Raw genomic sequence first — 20,398 nt, forward strand, 5'->3', positions numbered from 1 at the left:
CTCCCAACCACCCTTCCACCTTCCTCCCACCCCTCTCCCTTACCCCAAATCTTGCTTTATATTCAAGGAAAGTTTGGAGGATTGGCCAAGGGGGTTAGGAAGCAGATGGATTAGTCACACAGACGTCAGGTTAGGTTAGAGAGAGAAGTTCAGCCCCAAAGCCCAGACAGAGAGTGACTCTGTTAGCTATATTTATCTTCTTTTTCTTATCCATCTCAGCAAGCTTATGAGTGAAGTAGACATCACCATTGTTTTCTTCTCACAGCCTGTAACCTAATTCTTCTCACCAAAACATTCTAGCTAGCTTCAAACTAGCACAATTAATTAAGGTCCCTTCCAGGCCCTGACATTCTATGATTCTATGATTAATATGGGGTACAGCCATCCATGTTGGGTTTCTCTGGTCTAGGTATGCTACCTGAGGATTAGTCCCCTTGACCTAGCAGGTTAAAAGCAAGAAGCAGGTGTGCCATGCACCCAGCAGGCTCTGCCTGCTGCCAGTGAGCACATCGAGACACAGGACCTGCCAGGAGCCAAGAGTTTGCTGCATTTGCTGCTTTTGAAAATGTTGTCTTTTGCAAAGGAGTCACTGGCCAAGTCCACAACCTTAGACTGTGGTCTCACTCCCCTTATGTAATGGTTGCATGAAATAGAAATGCTATTCAGCCCATTTCAAAACCTGGCTGACATGTCTCTCAGGCATTTCCTTCTGCAGTTTCTGTGTGCTTTAAATGAAGATAAGTCTTTAAGCAAGTGGTACCTCTTTCATTGCTTCCCTTGCTCCTTTACACAGCAGTTTACACAGCTGAGTAGGAGCCCAGTAAAAGGATTTACACAGCAGGCTGAAACCATGCAGATCTTCCTGCCTGCAGGGTATTTTCAACAGTAGATACTTCTCCCTGATATCCTAGTTATTGTTTAACCAGATCAACCTATTCACTCAGAGGAAAAAGGCATTAACTGCCAATGGCTTTTACCCAAAATTACTCCAGAATTTTTTTTCCCAAGAAATAGAGCACTGGAACAGGCTCCCCAGAGAGGTTGTGAAGTCTCCTTCTCTGGAGACTTTCAAGGCCTGACAATGTACAATCATCATATTGGTAAGCAACGTAATTGAGAGGGAGCATGCAATAGATACTCTGTTCTCAGAGCTGCTCTGGCTCCTGCTAATCCTTTGAATCATAGAATCAACCAGGTTGGAAGACACCTCCAACATCATCCAGCCCAACCTAACACCCAGCCCTGTCCAGTCAGCTAGACCATGGCACTAAGTGCCTCATCCAGGCTTCTCTCAAACACCTCCAGGGATGACTCCACCACTTCTCTGGGCAGCCCATTCCAATGGCAAATCTCTCTGTGCCCCCACACACAACCAAACAGCTGGAAAAAGAGACTCAGGGCAAGCTGTTTCAGTCACAGGCTTCCCAAAACCAATTAGCATCACACACAAGAGGCTCCAGTCCTCAAGCTGATAAGTCAGTATTGATGACTTACACTTTAACTCGTGTTTCTAAAACAGAGATCTTTATTGCCATCAGCTAGTAACACAGTGGAGACCACAGGGGCTAAAAGAGCTGGGCAACATATTTCTTGTGTTTGTGGCATGTCCCTGGAAAAAAATATTGAGCTAAGAAGGAAAATAATGTCAACAGCAGAAAGAAAGCCTCCCTTGTTTCATACTTCTCGAGCATGTCTGGTTTGCATCTGTTACTACATTTTTCACTGAATAACTTCCATTTTTTTAAATGCATATGAATGACTTTATGATTGGCAGCTTAAAAATGTGGCTTTACCCTGATTAACTCCACTTTTTGTCTGTACTTAGCCCTTTTTTTGGATGGTATTTGTCAGGCTATGTTAAGACGTGCAAAATCAACAGATGGAACAGTTTATTGTGGTGCCAGGCAGGGTTTGACAGTAGAAATTGCTTGGTTTTGGGAATTAGAACAGCTGCAGCTTGTAGGTGATGAAACTGCAGTAGGATGGGGGCTTCATATTTGCTAGATCACCTAGACAGTGTTTGCTCTTTTGGTTTTGAAGTATTGAGTCATTTCCCACTCTCCTAGGAGAGAGTGGTTCAGATCGGTTCCTCAAGTGGATGAGGCTCTCATCTCCAGAGAGGAAGGGGAAGCTTGGTAAAAAATCAAACAAATCTCAGAGCAGACTGAAATATAACCAGAAAGTGTAGTTTTCTCCTCAGGAGACTAGAAATAAATGTTGCTTGCAGCTTTGGAAGCAGGAAATGATATAAACATTAGGTCCACCTTTCAGATAGATTTCATTATGCATCTTGAAAGAATATCATGCACAGAAAGTTTGGAATCATTAACCAACAAATGTTAACCTCTTAAGAGTCTTGTAGAAAGGAGTTTTATGTTCATTCTCTGCAGCTGCTGCAGGAAAAAATATGTTTTATTTACAGATCAATCAGGACCACATCTTCAAATAGTGACAGTTATGTATCAGGTGGTGACACTCCCTACAAGTTCATTTTTATCATCCTTACTGGGAGAAATTAAGATGAAAAATCAGTGAAATATCTTAAAAGAATTGGTCATCTTTGACACAGGATTGATTTGTGAAAACACTTGAGTTACAAAACCTTCTCCTAGCTTAAATCTCAACTGGGAGTGGTGGTTGAAGAGATAAGGTTTTGTGTGGCTCAGAGTAAAGCAGTATTATAAATCCTGATTGAAATGTATCTGTGTCTCACACACTGCCATGCACAGCATCTCAGCTGGGATGTCATTTAAAAATGGCTAATTTTGAGCTACCAGGATTTTCTGCTTCTCCTCAAACAGCATTCTTAGCAACTCAACAGCAAAGGCAAACTGACTCTAGAAAAAGCTGTAAAGGGAAATGATAAATATCTTCCTGAAAGATGTGTCTTTGGGCAAAGACACTTCCTTTGGCTCAGGACCTGAAGAAAAGCATTTCCTTTGTCTCTGCTACCCATCAATCTGCTAGATGAGAGGAACTCATTCCTGAGACCTTCTGGCTGCTCAGGTAGGGCTCCTGACTTAGGGATGTGTAGCCTCTCCCAGGGCACTGAGATGCCACATTGCAAATGAGTCCACATGGGCTGCTGAAGTCCCTGTTGACAGATCCCAGCCCAGCCTTGCCTTGTAAAGGAGCTGACCTGTGAAAAACCAGTGTCATCTCTCACCTGGAGCTGCTCCAGCAACATTGCAGCTTGCTGAGCTGTATGGTCTGCCTTGCAGCTCTGAGAGTGTTTTGGCATGTCTACCTTGCAGGGCCAGAAGGACTGGCCACCCTAAATCAGCTTGTTTAATGATCCTGGCTGCCTTAAAGATCAATAAAAAATGATGATGATAGGCAATGTTATATAATAAATTACAATTAAAAGGAGATGAGTGAAGTGCAGTATCAGGTTCAGATGAGGAACAGGAAAGTTATTTTCAGGCCACATGCGTCACTGCTCTCAACAGTATGAAGCTTTTGACTGTACAGCTAAGGATGACTACTGAAGGGGACTTGATGCTATATCCAGTCATACATCAGGTTCTGTCACTGCAGCCATTGTTCTTGGTCTGCAGCTAAGCTTTATAATGCTGTGGCATCTCAGCCCAGACTACTGAAGGATGCAAACTAATTATTGCATCAGAAAACTGGAAGAGAGAAAGAGTGCAGCAAAACATCTTTGTTTTGCTTGGGCTTTTTATTCACTCAGCTATTTTTTCATCCCATCCATATCTGACCATGTATTCCCTGGCTCCTGTGCTTGGCTCAGAGGCACACAGTACCTGGCAGACTGCTTTGAGGTTTTGACTAATAGATGTTGGATGTGGTGCTTATCAGAGCAGGAGTTAAAATAAGCATTGCCTTGGTTTACTGACAATTAGATGTGCTCATGTGGAATAGAGAAGAGAGAAGAGAAGGGATGAGCGAGCAGCCTCGGATTGTTTGGACAGGCTTTGGGGTCGCATTGTTCATGTTGTTTTTATTTGATCTAGATGAAAAGCACTTTTAACTTGGTAGCCTGGAAAGATTAGACTTGCACATACACAATCGACCCCATTTTGTTTTGTTTTCCCTTTTGACATAATACACAGAGAGAGGGTGTTTATACTCCAGCATGGACAATGAATCTATTCTCTCATCTCCTGCAGAAACAAGTGCCATCAGCGCCTACAATTGATCCAAGAGCTCTTACCTGATTCCAACATTTCAATTCTTTATTTATTCACAGAGAAAAGAATTCCATGAGACTAACAACTGTTATCAAGGACAACAAGGAGGGAAGGGAGGAAAGTCCTAAGTCGAGCCTATTCAGTTGTTTAGATCTTCTTTTATGCTGCATTTAAAACATATCAGGCAGTCAATCAGGCATGGCAAAAAACAATTTAGCTATCAATGTGAGACATGGTTTGGGTGTTACCTGCCCCCCACACTTAAGAAAATCACCCAGACCAGACTCATCCAATCTGGAAATTGAAGAATGAAGCTTTATATTTACAGCTTAGCACAATATACAAGCAGGCATTTACAATCTATACAGCTACAGACAGAAATAGACAAGGTAAAAAGTAATTCAGAAACACAACAGCCCTCCCAGAAACCTGAGTCCCCAGCAGGGGCTCCCAAACACCCTTCCACCTTCTTCCTATCCCTCTACCTCAACCCAGACTTTGCCTTACACTCCAGGTGAGTTTGGAGAGTTGGCATGGGGGGTTAGGAAGCAGAAGGATTAGTCACACAGATGCTTAGACAGAGAAGTTCATGCAGCCCCAGAGCCCAAGAGCAACTCTGTCATCTATGTTTGTGTTCTTGTTTTTATACATCTCAGCAAGGCTATGAGTGAAGCAGACATCACCATTGTTTCCTTTTCACAGCCTATCATCTAATTCCTCTCACCAAAATATCCCAGCTAGGCTCAAACTGGCACATGGGGTTTACAGACTTTCTTCTGCACCAGTGGAATTGGCAAGAACTTTTCCATTAACTAGAACAGGAAAATCAGCCAGGCAGCTGTCTCATTAATGCTCATTACTGGCATTAGTGGTGTATCCAAGCTTTCTGTTGCTCTTCGTGCCTTGACTTACATGGGTGCAACTTGCTCAGCAGGATTATTTAAACGTGGACTTAGAGGATTCTAAACACCCTAAGTCATTTTGGTTCTTGCCATATTTTGGGATCAATGCCTGACTGCAGTCACATGCTAACATATTTTTTGAAGCATCTTGCCTTTGCTGACTTGCTGCTATGGCCTGGAGAGATTCACATTTTAGACCATAAAAATCTGCCTTATTTGCTCAAATGTTAACACTGCAGCTGATGACAACAACAAATATAGAAATACTTACGAGGCTTCCTCTTAGATATATTTGGTTTCTGCCAGATGCTATTATACCTTGGTCTGGGAAAGAGTGTGTTTGTGTGTGTGTCCTGTGTCTGTGTCCAAATAGCAATAAAGAGCTGATTAACAATCATAGAATCAACCAGGTTGGAAGAGACCTCCAAGATCATCCAGTCCAACCTAGCACCCAGCCCTATCCAGTCAACTAGACCATAGCACCAAGTGCCTCATCCAGTCTCTTCTTGAACACCTCCAGGGACGGTGACTCCACCACCTCCCTGGGCAGCCCATTCCAATGCCAATCAGTCTCTCTGGCAACAACTTCCTCCTAACATCCAGCCTAGACTTTCCCTGGCATAACTTAAGACTGTGTCCCCTTGTTCTGTTGCTGGTTGCATGGGAGAAGAGGCCAACCCCCACCTGGCTACAATGTCCCCTCAGGTAGTTGAACCATAACTAAAGCCCCAAGATGCTCACCAGAACACAATGAGCATGAGCACATGGCACTCAACAGGTCAAATCTTCAGCACGAACTGGGAGTGTGCCTGAGTCTGGGGAACTCACAAACACTTCCCAGCCCTCAGGCTCAGCTACATTTCCCCTGATGTGCTGGGACAATTGTGTTCTCTTTTTTTGTATGGTGGTTTCTGTAGGAGGAAAAATGGAGACATGAGCTGAAGGGGAACTATGTGCTGAGCATGGTGAAGTTATGGGCTTTACACCAGGCCACTTTGCCCAATGGCTGTGTCTCACAAACCTACCTAGCTGGAAGCAGAAGGAGATGGGAGAATGTTATTACACCTTCCAAATTAAAAAACCCTCACAGAACTAGGATAGGTCAATCCTCTGACTGAGCTGTTATGGTTTCAGCAATTTCAGGGAGACTATGAAATGCATCAAGTTCTGACCATCACATACAGCTTCACGTGAGCTCCTTTGTGACACTTACTAGAGTCACATCTGCAGGCAGCCACAAAGGTGGAAGCTCTCCATAAAGAATTACTGTCAGAAGAGGATAGGTGGAGAAACTGAATCCCAAAGAACTGCTACAGATTTCCCTAGGGCTGGTGGCCAGAGCTATGTTCCTCTGTCTTGCAAGACCTCGTGCCTGTGACTGAAGTGTGCTGGGGCTGGTGTCAAGAGCATTGCCATGCCCTGCGCTCCTCCAGCAGCACCTGTGACCAACCCATCCTCCCTTGAATCTCCTTCACATGCAGGCAATCTTCCTCCTGCACTTGGAGGGCTGATCCCTCCATGAATCCAGGCCATGCTCATCCAGGCCTGGGTAGAAACAGTACCCTCTCTTATTTAGTCTCAGCCTGCTTTTTAAAGGGAGCAGCTTTTTAGTTTGCAGAGAAAGTTGTAAATGATGACTTTGCAGTGAGTTGTCCTTCACTTTCTATTTTATTTTAAACAAAATGTGATTATTAATCAACAAAGTGATGTGTCTCAGGGCTCTAGAGGGGAAAAAATAGCTTGAGGTGATGTGACTATTTTTGCTGTGCTGCATTTCCTATGGGATGTGACGAATTAAATGTTAAAGCCAGCTAGAGAATAATGATATATCTCAGTCTGGGTATTCAGCAGTCTGCCTCTCATTTACCATTTAAGTAGGTGACTGTATACAGTTTGGACAGTGGAGCTTTTCATTCTGTAATCTTCCTAATTGTACTTTAACCAGGTTTCCTTACAGTCCCTCAAAAGGCTGTGGGGAAAGAGATGATTCCAAGAGCTCCCTGCCCACCTAGGGTTTACATAATAGATAACAATTCAGATCCTGGGCTGAGGTGCAATGAGATAACACCAGGAAAAGGAAAGAAGTGATCATATGAACTGCAACTGGAGAAGGAGAAGAGTACATTTGATATCACTTGGAGGCAGAACTAAAACACATGCACACACTGACCTAGATCACAGTCAAGGCAATTGATACTGTCTGGTAGGGAAACAAATATCCAGAGACTTTGCAGTGAAACATGTAGAGTAAATAGGAGGTGGCTGAGAGCCACAAAAACCTGTGAACTGATGCAAACAGGATGTGATGTTTTGGTCATGGTTATCCATGAAGAATAGAAATTTAAGTACAGAAGAGTTTGAGCACACATAGTGGTTTATAACCCACACACATCACCTCATCCCAAAATAGAACAAAAAATAACAACTAAACAAAAACAAAAGAGGGAAAAAAGCTTCAGAGGCAAAAAAAATGCTGCCATACAGAGCATATGGACACAGAGGCCACCTGAGGAAACTCAGTACTGTTGTGCTGGTGGGTGTGTTGTTTCACTGAGAACTGGCTGGTAATACTGGACCTCTAAGTATATTTCCACTGTTTCCTTTCAATCATTTCAGCATTCAGTTCATGCTCAGTTCTCATCAAATGTTTGCAATTTTAGATATCTAGTGGCCTATCAAATTGGTCCACAAACTTATGCCCTTCTTCTCTCACATTAGTATTTACTGGTCCATAATACAGGCATTGTTAAATCCTGGTAAAAGCAGGCACTGAGATTTAGTGAAGCTAAGTGACTCTTAAACCCACAAAGGACCTAACACCTTTGGCAAGAGATCCCAAAGGGCAAGACATTAGATAATAGAATTATAGAATCAACCAGGTTGGAAGAGACCTCCAAGATCATCCAGTCCAACCTAGCTCCCAGCTCTGTCCAGTCAACTAGACCATGGCACTAAGTGCCTCAGCCAGGCTTTTCTTGAACACCTCCAAGGATGGTGACTCCACCACCTCCCTGGGCAGCCCATTCCAATGCCAATCTCTCTCTGGCAACAGCTTCCTCCTAACATCCAGTCTATACCTCCTCCAGCACAACTTGAGACTGTTCCTCTTTGTTCTGCTGCTGGTTGCCTGGCAGAAGAGACCAACCTCCACCTGGCTACAACCACCCTTCAGGTAATTGTAGACAGCAATGAGGTCACCCCTGAGCCTCCTCTTCTCCAGGCTAAACACCCCAGCTCCCTCAGCCTCCCCTCACAGGGCTGTGCTCCAGGTCTCTCATCAGCTTCATTGCCCTTCTCTGGACATGTTCCAGTATCTCAACATTCCTCTTGAATTGAAGAGCCCAGAACTGGACACAGCACTCAAGATCTCTTGTGTAAAGGTGCCTTTTGGTTTCAAATGTATTCAGCATTCTTGAGAGCAAAGCCTTCATCTGGGAAGTCAGCAAACAAGAGTATCGGTGTCTTGAGACTGGACTCCCAGAGTCTCCAAAGCCAGAAAGAACACACCAGGGTTGCTACCAGTGCCATTAGCACGTCATTCCCTCCATCAAAAGCCACATCTGCGCTGGTAGCAGCCTTAGGCTGTTGTTCTTCTCATGGAAAATATTGCTCGGGATTACAGTGATGGAGGCTGGCTTATAAACACCTGATTAAAGTACAAAAAGTGCTGAGTCCACTGATGCCATTGACAGCTGAACCACACGAAATGAAAAGCTGTATCTGTTTGCTATTACATAAGAGGGAAAGCCAGGAATGGAAAAACCCCTGGAACTTGGCAAATCTCATGTACTGACATCCGGAAATTTTCTAGGCTGAGTGATTATCACTGTTGGATATCATGTTTTTAGGAAGCAGAGCAAACAAAGAAACTGGAGCCAAAACAAGGGTTAGAAAATAAGTTGTAAATAATCTTTTTAGGTGGTGTGTCTTTCAGTAATATTTTCAGCCATGCTTGAACTGTGCTTTGAGAACAGTCACTGTTCAGTTTAGTTTAGGATTAATGAGATGGGTACTGTCTAGAAGGGTGTACAACACTCTGGGAATTCACTTAGCCTTGGAAGAAGAGTGACTTGGGACTTTTTAGTCTGGAAAAGAGAAGACTGAGAGGGGGTTTGATAAATGTTTATAAGTATCTGAAGGCTGGGCAAGAGAGGGTGGGACAGGCTCTGCTCACTGCTCCCTGTGATAGGATAAGGAGCAATGGGTGTAAGTTGCAACAAAAGAGGTTCTGCCTCAACACAAGGGGGAACTTCTTTACTGTAAGGGTCACAGAGCACTGGCACAGGCTCCCCAGAGAGGTTGTGGAGTCTCCTTCTCTGGAGCCTTTCAAGGCCTGTCTGGCTGTGTTCCTCTGTGATCTGTGCTAGATAGCATTGTCCTGCTCTGGCAGGGGTGGTTGGACTCCATGATGTCCTTGGGTCCCTTCCAACCCCTAACATTCTGTGATCCTTTGAAGAACAGGGGAAATGTTCATCAGTTTCTTTCACTGCAAGAAATAGAAGAAATGCCAAACAGTTCTGACAAGTTGCAAAAGATCCTTTTGATGATCCACCAAAACCAGAAGTACAAGACAAAAAATCCTAAAAAGTGACAAAGTGCAGAGGAACACTTAGGTTTATTTCCAGCCATGGAGGTCTATTAAGTGCAAAGCTGACTGCATTTGCTCTAAACAAATTATGCTATCTCAAGGCTGAAAAACATCCTACATCATTTGACTTGAAAATGTGGAACATTTGTATTTGGAACACCTGAAATTGAGCAGCTTTGGCACCTTCAAGACTCTTTCTTTTTAAAGGTTATTTGTGCTATTGGATATATTAAAATTGGTTTTCTTTCACAGATAATTTTGCTAAATGATCTTTTTCTTGCTTTGGATTTTTTTTTTCTCTCCAAGTATTCCCTGAAACATTCTGAATCAAGCTATGACTGGGTAGCTTTAGACTGGATATTAGGAACTTTTTTTTCACAGCAGGAGCAGTCAGGCATTGCAATGGACTGCCCAGGGAGGTGGTTAAGGGAGACCCAGGATCCCTCAAACTACCACACCCTGGATGTGCTTAGAAGTCATTTGAATGTGGTGTTTGGAGATATGGTTTAGGCTGCTCCTTGAGGAGTAGGGTTATCAGTTGGACTTAGAATCATAGAATCAGTCAGGGTTGGAAGGGACCACAAGGATCATCTAGTTCCAATGCCCCTGCCATGCCCAGGGACACCCTATCCTAGATCAGGCTGGCCAGAGCCTCATGCAGCCTGGCCTTAAACACCTCCAGCCATGGGGCCTCAACCACCTCCCTGGGCAACCCACTCCAGGCTGTCACCACTCTCATGCTGAACAACTTCCTCCTCACTTCCATTCTGAACCTACCCATCTCCAGCTTTGCTCCATTCCCCCTAGTCCTGTCACCACCTGATATCCTAAAAAGTCCCTCCCCAGCTTTTTTGTAGGCCCCCTTCAGATACTGAAATACTTGGTGATGCTGAGGGTCACAGGATCACAGAATCACAGATTTTAGAGGTTGGAAGTGACCTCCAGAGATCATCAAGTCCAAGCTCCCTGCTAAGGTAGGATCCCCTAGGGTAGTTCACACAGAAATGCATCCAGGCAGGTTTTGAAAGTCTCCAGAGAAGGAGACTCCACAACCTCTCTGGGTCTTTTCCAGCCTAAATGTTTCTGTTTAACTTCTATCTAACAGCAGCAATGCAGTACTTGGCAAATCTCATGTCTGTCCACATGGATGGGTACAGATTACCTCTCAGCCATAGAAAGCAGTAAGAGGCACTCACTCTGAGTGTGAGAAGATGCTGACATGCAGCTACTGCACTACAACTGCCTGGCAGCCACTCGGCGCACACCACCAGCAAAGCAAACTTATGTCCATCTGCACAGGCCTAAGAGGTTGCATCTTCAAAGGATTAGTGTGGGAACAGTGAAGCTCATAAATGCCATGTCAGCTTAACCAGAAACTGTTGGGCACCCTACAAGAAGCAGCTGTGGAATAGAAGCTGTTTCTGGCAGACATGAGTTGTCAATGAGAACAAGGCATAAAGAAACATCATGACTATTTGTGATGGGACAAGAGAAACTGGGAGCTCCTTCTGTTCTGCTCATTCCTACTCACATTATTTCAGACACACTGAAAGAGTCAGCTGCTTACACTCTGTAATGGTGGATGAAGGTGCCTAGAGTGTTAAAAGAGCTTTGCTTTGGTAGTTAAAGTGGGGAGATCTTTCAGAAGCAGTTCAGAACAGAGTTGCTTCCTGCAGCTAGGAGTAGACTCTAGTTTATTTATTGGTAGATAGATACCATGGTAAGAATGTAAAAAATAGTGTGTTTAAATCATCAAATGATGTATTTAAACAACCAAATGCTCCTTGCACTGCCATGAAGAATGATGCACTTTGGTATCTGATCATCATACAATGCCCTATATAAAAAAACCACAACTGCTCCTTGTTAAGCTGCCTTTGTCTACGTGAAAATTCCTCCAAATTGGTTTTCTGTTTTGTACAATTCAGTGTGGGAGTTGTTTAGTGGAAGCAAATTCAGAAGAAATTAAGCTCTGCACTTTCAAATCTTTACTGGCATTTAAGATAGTCCAACTCAAACAGAGCTATAGATTTAAGGCACTTGTGTAGTGTAAATGTAAATATTCCACATGCCAAAAAAATCTTTGACGTTTATTAAGGTTAAAGCTAGGCAAAAAAAAAAAAAAAAAAACCCAAAACAAAACAAACAACCCCAAACTATAGTGCAGACTTACAACTCAATGACTAATACATACACATAACATTTCAACACTCTTAAGTGAGTCACTCTGAAAAGCAATATATAAACTACAAACGTCAATAGAAACCTGAGATCTGCATAGCTAAGCCCGGGGAAACTGTTTATCTTCAGAAGCCTCCTCTTGGCCTCGCTGCAATAAAGGTGCTGCCAATTCATACTCAGCAGATTCAGATCAATCTTTTCAATGCTTTTGGATAGTGATACATGTGGAAAATCAGTGGTGAATCACTTGAGTGGAAACTCAAAGTGTTCATAGCAATTGCCACACTCTTCTGTGTTAGCTTGCGTGATTTATCAATCATGCAACCACACTGAGCACTGGAACAGGCTGCCAGGGAGGTGGTGGAGTTGCCATCCCTGGAGGTTTTTAAGAGGAGAGTGGATGTGGTGCTTGAGGTCTAGTGATGAAGGATGCTGGGATGAAGGTTGGACTGGATGATCCTGGTGGTCCTTTCCAACTATAGCGATTCATAGTGACTAGATGTTGTGCTGAGGGATTTGGTTTAGTCAAGCACTCGTTGATATGAAACTAATGATTGGACTTGATGAGCTTGAAGGTCTTTTCTAATCTAAGAAACTCTGTGATCAATGCCAAAAGGCAAATAGAAGATTTGAGGGATATTGAGGAATCTTAATCTGAATTAGCTGAAGATATGAAACTAGAGATTAAACAATTGTCATTAAAGTTGCCATAGATCTTTCAATCCAGAATAAAATCTAATTTTTTGACTTGGATAAATGAAGGACATAGGTACAGAATGAATCAAGTCCATCTTCACTCTGAATCAAGTTGTCTACACAAAGACTGACTGTGTGTTTACCTAAATCATTCTTGGGTCATTGGACATCAAGACATCAATGTAGACAAGTTCTAAAAATCACAAACATGCCAGCTCTCACTGTGGCTTTCTGGCACCCACTGAAGTGGCAGCCTCTGCTCAGCTCTTTCAGGAAGCTGTGGGGCAGATCTGGGCATGCAGGCAGGCAGCACAGAACCCCAGCTTGGTGCCTTGGCCAGATGCAAACACTTCAGAATGAAGAAAAACAACTTCCTTGGGTTTAGCTATGCAGGTGTTGGGTTTCTGTTGACCCTTGTAGATTATGTATTACTTATCAGAGTGACTCACTTAAGTTTATTGAAATGTTGTGTGTATTTCACCAAGTCAGCATGGCATCTTGGACTTAGCCAATGCAGCTGGATGTATTTGAACCTGAACTTTGCCTAATCCAATGAAGGCACACCAGAATTGCTTTAAGCCTTTTCTCTGCCAGTGTATTTGAACTGTGGGTGTGCTAACCTATTTGAACTGGTTCCAACCATTAAAAAAATCCATGTCCTTACTAGTCCATTCAGCATCAAAGCTGCTTGTTGCTGAAATATTCCCATTGAGTTTCCCCCAAAGCCTGTTGCATTGAACAGAACAATAGTATGACCAGAGCAGTGTTCATAATCATAGTCCTTTTTCATCTCTAAGTACAGGCTGTGATGTACTAATAATATGGACCTATGATGTGAAAATATCCCTTTAATCCAATATCAATCAGCAAAAAGCCCTTAAAGAAAAAGATGTGCACCTGAGTTAAAACTAGGAGTCACCCTGGAATAAACAAGAAAAACCCTTTAGGATTCACTCTGAAGTCAGGGACCACTTGGTGATGCTAGAACCAGATCTCACCTACACCTGTGTGTGTGCAGCTTGATAAAATGCACACTCTGTTACTTTCTCTCATCATTACCATTCACACAAGTTAAAGCACTGAAGGGTAATTTTTAATACACAGTCATTAAGCTGCTGAATGTATATTTCATTGCCATTAAAAGGTACAGCTACGAGTTAATTTGATACAGATTTTGCTGTATCAGCAGTACCTAGGCTGTATTTTGAATGCTCCTTAATATGCAGACCAGATATCTGTGAATGGAAACATGAGACAGTGAAACAACAGAAACAATTCACTGTGCCACTGCAAATGTCCTGAGTTTGAAATCGTAAGCCCAAATTACAAATGTCCTGAATCTGAAATCATAAACCCAAACACCACTGAATCATAGAATCAGTCAGGGTTGGAAGGGAGCACAAGGATCATCTAGTTCCAACCTCCCTACCATGCCCAGGGACACCCTACCCTAGGTCAGGCTGGACAGAGCCTCAGCCAGCCTGGCCTTAAACACCTCCAGGGATGGGGCCTCAACCACCTCCCTGGGCAACCCATTCCAGCCTCTCACCACTCTCATGCTGAACAACTTCCTCCTCATGTCCAGTCTGAACCTACCCACCTCCAGCTTTGCTCCATTTTCCCCAGTCCTGTCACTCCCTGAAAGCTTAAAAAGTCCCTCCCCAGCTTTTTTGTAGGTCCCCTTCAGATACTGGAAGGCCACAAGAAGGTCACCTGGGAGCCTCCTCTTCTCCAGACTGAACAGCCCAACAGCAGAGGGGGAGAATCACCTCCATTGACCTGCTGGCCACATTTCTCCTGATGCAGCCCAGGATCTGGTAGGCTCTGTGAGCTGCAAGTGCACACTGCTGGCTCATGTTGAGCTTCTCATCCACCAGCACCCCCAAGTCCCTCTCCTCAGGGCTGCTCTCCAGCCATTCACTGCCCAGCCTGGATTTGTGCTTGGGGTTGCCCCGACCCAGATGCAAGACCTTGCACTTGGTCTTGTTGAATCTCATGAGGTTGGCTTGTGCTCACCTCTCCAGCCTGTCCAGGTCCTTCTGGATGGCATCCCTGCCCTCCAGCCTGTCTGCTGCACCACACAGCTTGGTGATGTCAGCAAACTTGCTGAGGGTGCACTCACATCGAGTGTTAATGAAATCTAAACCCCAGACTTGTGTGTGAATTCCTGCCCAAGTTGCTGCTGCCTGCAATCAGGCAGTCTCAAGTGAAAGACAGGGCCATGACCCTTGAATTTTTAAGACCTCATTATAGCCCAGGTCCTTCTCTGCTGTCTGTTTGGCTCTCTTTCACGCACACTTCTGCACAATGTGTGTACCCATATTGACACTACTGAAGATGACAGAATGTCAGGGGGTGGAAGGGACCTTGAAAGATCACCTAGTCCATGCAGGACATCAAGGTTGAACCAGGTCAGAAAGAAGCTAATCACTAGGCTCAGTTTAAAAAGGACAAAATGAAGCTCTTTAGTCCCATAATAAAACTACACTGGAAAAAAATCAAGTACATTTTTTTTTAAATCAGAAATAGAATTATTCTTTTCAACATACCAGATTCTGGAATTAAATCAAGACACACAACCACTGATTCACTTGTTAAGAGTAGTATATTTAATTATCTGTTTAACAATCATAGAATCAATTGTGCTTGGCAAATATAAATGTGTTTAAAACCTGCTGGAGTCAAAAGATCAGTTTCAAAAGATGTTTACTGAAATGAAATCTGAAGAAAATAACCCTTCCCCCTAAGACTTCAACTCATCAGCCTGAAGCTGAAAGAAGATAAGGAAACTGATGAGCCAACAGTCTCTCTGCACCAGTACAGAATTTAGGAGTTATAAGAACACTTGCACTGGTTTTAACATCCTGGGAAAATGATTCCCTAGGACTTTAACCATTTGGGTTTCAGTTCTGCAAGATGTGTTACAAAAGCATGCAGACGTGGCACCTGCCAGCTATAGCATCAGCTAGAGGAGCAAAAGGGGAGATGGCATTGTAGGGATGCTGCAGAGCATGGAAGTAGGAGCTAACATCATCTACACTGTGGAGGTCTGGGCACCCAGGTTCTCTTAAGAAGACCACAGAGAAAGAGTCCTCCAGGTCCCAGGATATTATAACATCAATATTCTATTCTACTTTCTGGTATCATAGCTTTTATGGCACTGCCTGGCTGGTATACTCTCTTCTCTTCTCTTCTCTTCTCTTCTCTTCTCTTCTCTTCTCTTCTCTTCTCTTCTCTTCTCTTCTCTTCTCTTCTCTTCTCTTCTCTTCTCTTCTCTTCTCTTCTCTTCTCTTCTCTTCTCTTCTCTTCTCTCTTCTCTCTTCCCTTCTCTTCTCTTCTCTTCTCTTCTCTTCTCTTCTCTTCTCTTCTCTTCTCTTCTCTTCTCTTCTCTTCTCTTCTCTTCTCTTCTCTTCTCTTCTCTTCTCTTCTCTTCTCTTCTCTTCTCTTCCCTTCCCTTCCCTTCCCTTCCCTTCCCTTCCCTTCCCTTCCCTTCCCTTCCCTTCTGCTCCCTGCCTTTCCTCCCTTCACTTCTGTCTCTGGGAAGAGTACATGTCTCTGCTTACCTCACAGTCTGTACATGGGAGATGGCTCCCAGCTGGCAGGGAATTTTGAGCTGCATCATGCAGCCTGCTGAGCCCTTGTAAACCTGAGGTGGGAAGGGCAGTTCTGGCCTACTCTCAGGCCTGCTGAGGGTGGAAGGGGTGGAGGATTCTAGAAGGCTTTAGTCCAACAGACTTTGGTAGTTTTATGAATGTACTGGTTCTACCTGATAGCCTTCTGCATATATGCAGCTGTAAACAGAATCTCCCTTTAAACTTCCAATCAGTGTGCAGCATTTTCATTTTTACTCCCCCAAAGGGGGTAAATACAATTTCTGTCCTCCAGCCCCAGGGAGGTTGTGGCCCTAAACTAATACACTGTGTTTATAAAAAATGCAGGTGAGCAATGCAGTGGGAAGTGCCTCCTTTGCCCATAGAAGGACATCTATTTGCTTGGTCTCCACAGAGAGGAAAGAGCAATTTCCTTAGCTTGGAGATTTCCATCAGGGCAGCACAGCAGGGCAGTTGCAGGTGTATCAGTCATGGAGGAGTCAGCAGCAGAAGGCTGGTTAGACATGTTTCATTCTGTTTGTTTATCATCTGTGATCCTGGCAACCAGTTGCTGCACTATAGACCTCCACTGTTAATCAAACACTTGGCATGACTAATGTAATATTAAATGTTTATTTTCCTGATGTAAAGCATCCTCTAATGGCAAACATCCTTCCCTAACGAAGCACGGTGGTGCTGAGGCCAAGTGCTTTTTCTGCCTTCTTCCTGCAGACTGTGCACCCTGCTAGGAGTCACTCACAGCCTTCCACCACTGCCCTGCACAGACAGGAGACTCAGCTCACAGAGCAAAGAGGTTCCCTGCCATTACTAGGAGGCTGGTTGAGATGACCTCATTGCTGTCTACAACTACCTGAAGGGACACTGTAGCCAGGTGGGGGTTGGCGTCTTCTCCCAGGCAACCAGCAATAGAACAGGGGGACACAGTCTCAAGTTGTGCCGGGGAAAGTATAGGATGGATGTTAGGAGGAAGTTGTTGGCAGAGAGAGTGACTGGTATTGGAATGGGCTGCCCAGGGAGGTGGTGGAGTCACCGTCCCTGGAGGTCTTCCAGAAGAGATTGGATGAGGCACTTAGTGCCATGGTCTACTTGACTGGATAGGGCTGGGGGATAGGTTGGACTGGATGATCTTGGAGGTCTCTTCCAACCTGGTTGATTCTATGATTCTATGATTCTATATCAGCTCTGGGCTGGTGAAACCTACCCTGATCCTTCCCTATCAATCGCATTCAGATGAGAGAGTTTTGCTCAGAGTGAGTGCAAATATAGCACAGCTTGTAGGGTGATCTCATCACAATACAAAATGACTTAGAAAAAGAGCTCTGAAAGGTTTCTGACTCCTCATTTACCTTGTGAGAAAATCCAACACTTTTGGTTCACATGGCAGAAAAATGACTAGCACTGAAATGAAAGGCAGAGCAAAGTGAACACAGATGACATCATGCCCTGGGAGCGCAGCAGATTACGCTCATGAGTAGTCCTTCCTGCTGTAGTACACTGAGTCCTAGCTGAGAAGGTGGAGTGACAAGGAGAAAACAGGGGAAGGACAAGTCAACATGAGAAACTGGCTCTTGAATGTAGTGATGGAACTCAGAGAGAAGGTTGAGACAGGGCATGAAGTTAGAGATGAGACAAAAGATACTGCTGTTGAGAAAAGACTGCTTATGGCGTTTCAATTGGTACACCTGCAAAACCAGCCTGCTTTCTCCCCATGGGGGGAATTGAGCTCTTTAGGCTGGAGTTCTTGCTTTGTGTAGTTGTCTTGCTCTTCTATTGTGTGTATAGTTACAGCTTTATAGAGACTAAAAACTTGGTGTGGTAGCTAAATGGATCAGTAAACCCCTCTTGGCATAAAGACCGTGGCTGTGGTGCATGTTCACACATGAACACTGACATGGCCCAGTACTGTCTCCTGCAGAAAAATGATCTTTACTGTGCTGGTTTGAGGCTGATTGGAGTATTTTAATGAGAGAAATTAGATTAGTGGTTATGAAAAGAAAATATAGTGATGTCTATATTTCCCATTCATTCTGCTGGGACATATAAAAACATGGGCACAAAGAAAGATAAGACAGTCTCTGCCTGGCTGTTGCCATCCTAACCCTTCTGCCTGGACCTGCACACTTCCAACTAATCATTCTGCTTCTAACATTCCCTTTCCAGCTCACCCTGCACATAAGAGAGATTCTGAGATAAGGGAAAGGGTGGAAAGAAAGTGGAGGGGTGGTTGGGACTCCTCTTAGGCGTTCTGAGTGCTGGGAGGGGTCTTGTATTTCTGTATCACTTTTAACTTGTATCTTACTGTCTATAGCTGTAAATATCTGTAATGTACATATATGTCTGTAAATTGTGCTAAGCTGTAAATATAAAGCTTCATTCCTTACCTTCCAGATGGCTGAGTTAGTCTGGTTAATCCAGGGGGAGGAGGGAACTCCAAAACCACAACCTGACCTGCTACTTTCCTCAATCTTTGTCTTTAGCTGCATCAGAACCCCTGCTGCACCATGCTAGCTGGTGCCATAAAGCACAGAGAGTCCATAACTTTTCTCCTGTGTTGGCAGGTACGAAGGTGGATTAAGAGCCCAATGGTCAGCGTTGAAAAGCACCCACACACCAGCCTCAAATACCCGGGGTCCACTGTGATGCATTTACCTCCAGCGGATTCAGAGCTTGACCCTCCGCTGTGCCAAACCTGCCTGAGTGACCACACTTTCCAGCGAGGGATCACTTCTCAGGAGGCTGAGTCCTGCTCCTGGGACAGCCAGAGAAGTACCAAAGTAAGACACTCTTTCCTTTCCCCTAGCTTCATTTACATGTTTCCCACTGCTAAATGACTGTATCTAGGAGATCACAGTATCACAGTATCACCAAGGTTGGAAGAGACCTCACAGATCATCAAGTCCAACCCTTTACCACAGAGCTCAAGGCCAGACCATGGCACCAAGTGCCACATCCAGTCCTGCCTTGAACAGCTCCAGGGACGGCGACTCCACCACCTCCCCGGGCAGCCCATTCCAGTGTCCAATGACTCTCTCAGTGAAGAACTTTCTCCTCACCTCCAGCCTAAATCTCCCCTGGCACAGCCTGAGGCTGTGTCCTCTTGTTCTGGTGCTGGCCACCTGAGAGAAGAGAGCAACCTCCTCCTGGCCACAACCACCCCTCAGGTAGTTGTAGACAGCAATGAGGTCACCCCTGAGCCCCCTCTTCTCCAGGCTAACCAATCCCAGCTCCCTCAGCCTCTCCTTGTAGGGAAGATTGTGCTTCCCGTGGAGATACAGGAATCTCCAAAATCCAAAACTCCGTGGACCAAGGCTGTTGTGTTACGTCTGGATTCTGTCTTCTACCCTGAACTTTGAAACTCATGGACAGCAGGAGAAATGAAGGGATCTTCACTAAAGTGCTGTGATGTAGTCTCATAGTATTCAAACAGATTATCATAGAATTATAGAATCACAGACTCTTAGAATCAGTCAGGGTTGGAAGAGAGCACAAGGATCATCTAGTTCCAGCCTCCCTACCATGCCCAGGGACACCCTACCCCAGATCAGGCTGGACAGAGCCTCAGCTAGCATGACCTTAAACACCCCCAGGCTTGGGACCTCAACCACCTCCCTGGGCAACCCATTCCAGGCTCTCACCACTCTCATGCTGAACATCTTCCTCCTCACCTCCAGTCGGAATCTCCCCACCTCCAGCTTTGCTCCATTCCCCCCAGTCCTGTCACTCCCTGATAGCCTAAAAAGTCCCTCCCCAGCTTTTTTGTAGTCCCCCTTCAGACAGTGAAGATTAGTAGTAACACTGAGTAGTTTCAGAGAAGCTGAGATGCTGAGAGGTGACATTACCCTTACAAAATAATGAAAAGGATCAGGACTTGATCATTTTTGGCCTTCTGCCCCAGAGTTACAAGACCACTCTTCTTCCACCCTCAAGACATATCCATCTTTCTCTTTAGAAATCAGAATTTGACTCAAGGAGTTTTCCTGAGCAGGAGGTGAACAATTCAGCCACTCTTTCAAGCAGAAGAAACCTTGGTTCACCTCGAGGCATGCCAGTGTATTATAAATGACATATTTCTGAGTCCAGTGCTGGGCAGTTACACACAGATGGGAAGGCAGCAAAACTGCCAGGCTTGAGATGAAATGGTCAATATGGAGCTTTTCTAAGGCAGGTTTTGGACCTTTCATTTATCATTCAGATTCACACAACACCCCTGGAGTAAAGCTAAACAGAGAGAAAGTTCTGCTCGGAGCCCATTGTGCCTGACAGAACCAT

The 20,398-nt window shown here is 44.4% G+C and overlaps 1 protein-coding gene across 2 annotated transcripts in view; it reads left to right on the forward strand.

Annotated features, from left to right (window-relative positions):
* The window catches only part of SGK1 (serum/glucocorticoid regulated kinase 1), an 85,135-nt gene that overhangs the window by 13,601 nt on the left and 51,136 nt on the right, over nucleotides 1-20,398 (forward strand). Inside the window, exon 2 of one of the 2 annotated variants that reach the window (XM_064169136.1) lies at nucleotides 18,688-18,903. The exons of the other annotated variant lie outside the window; for it this stretch is intronic. Coding sequence (XP_064025206.1) covers nucleotides 18,688-18,903 — 216 coding nt within the window. The remainder of the gene's footprint in view (nucleotides 1-18,687; nucleotides 18,904-20,398) is intronic. 2 annotated transcript variants of the gene reach the window in all.

This window comes from Pogoniulus pusillus, chromosome 31 (assembly GCF_015220805.1).
Source record: "Pogoniulus pusillus isolate bPogPus1 chromosome 31, bPogPus1.pri, whole genome shotgun sequence".
NCBI lineage: Eukaryota > Metazoa > Chordata > Aves > Piciformes > Lybiidae > Pogoniulus > Pogoniulus pusillus.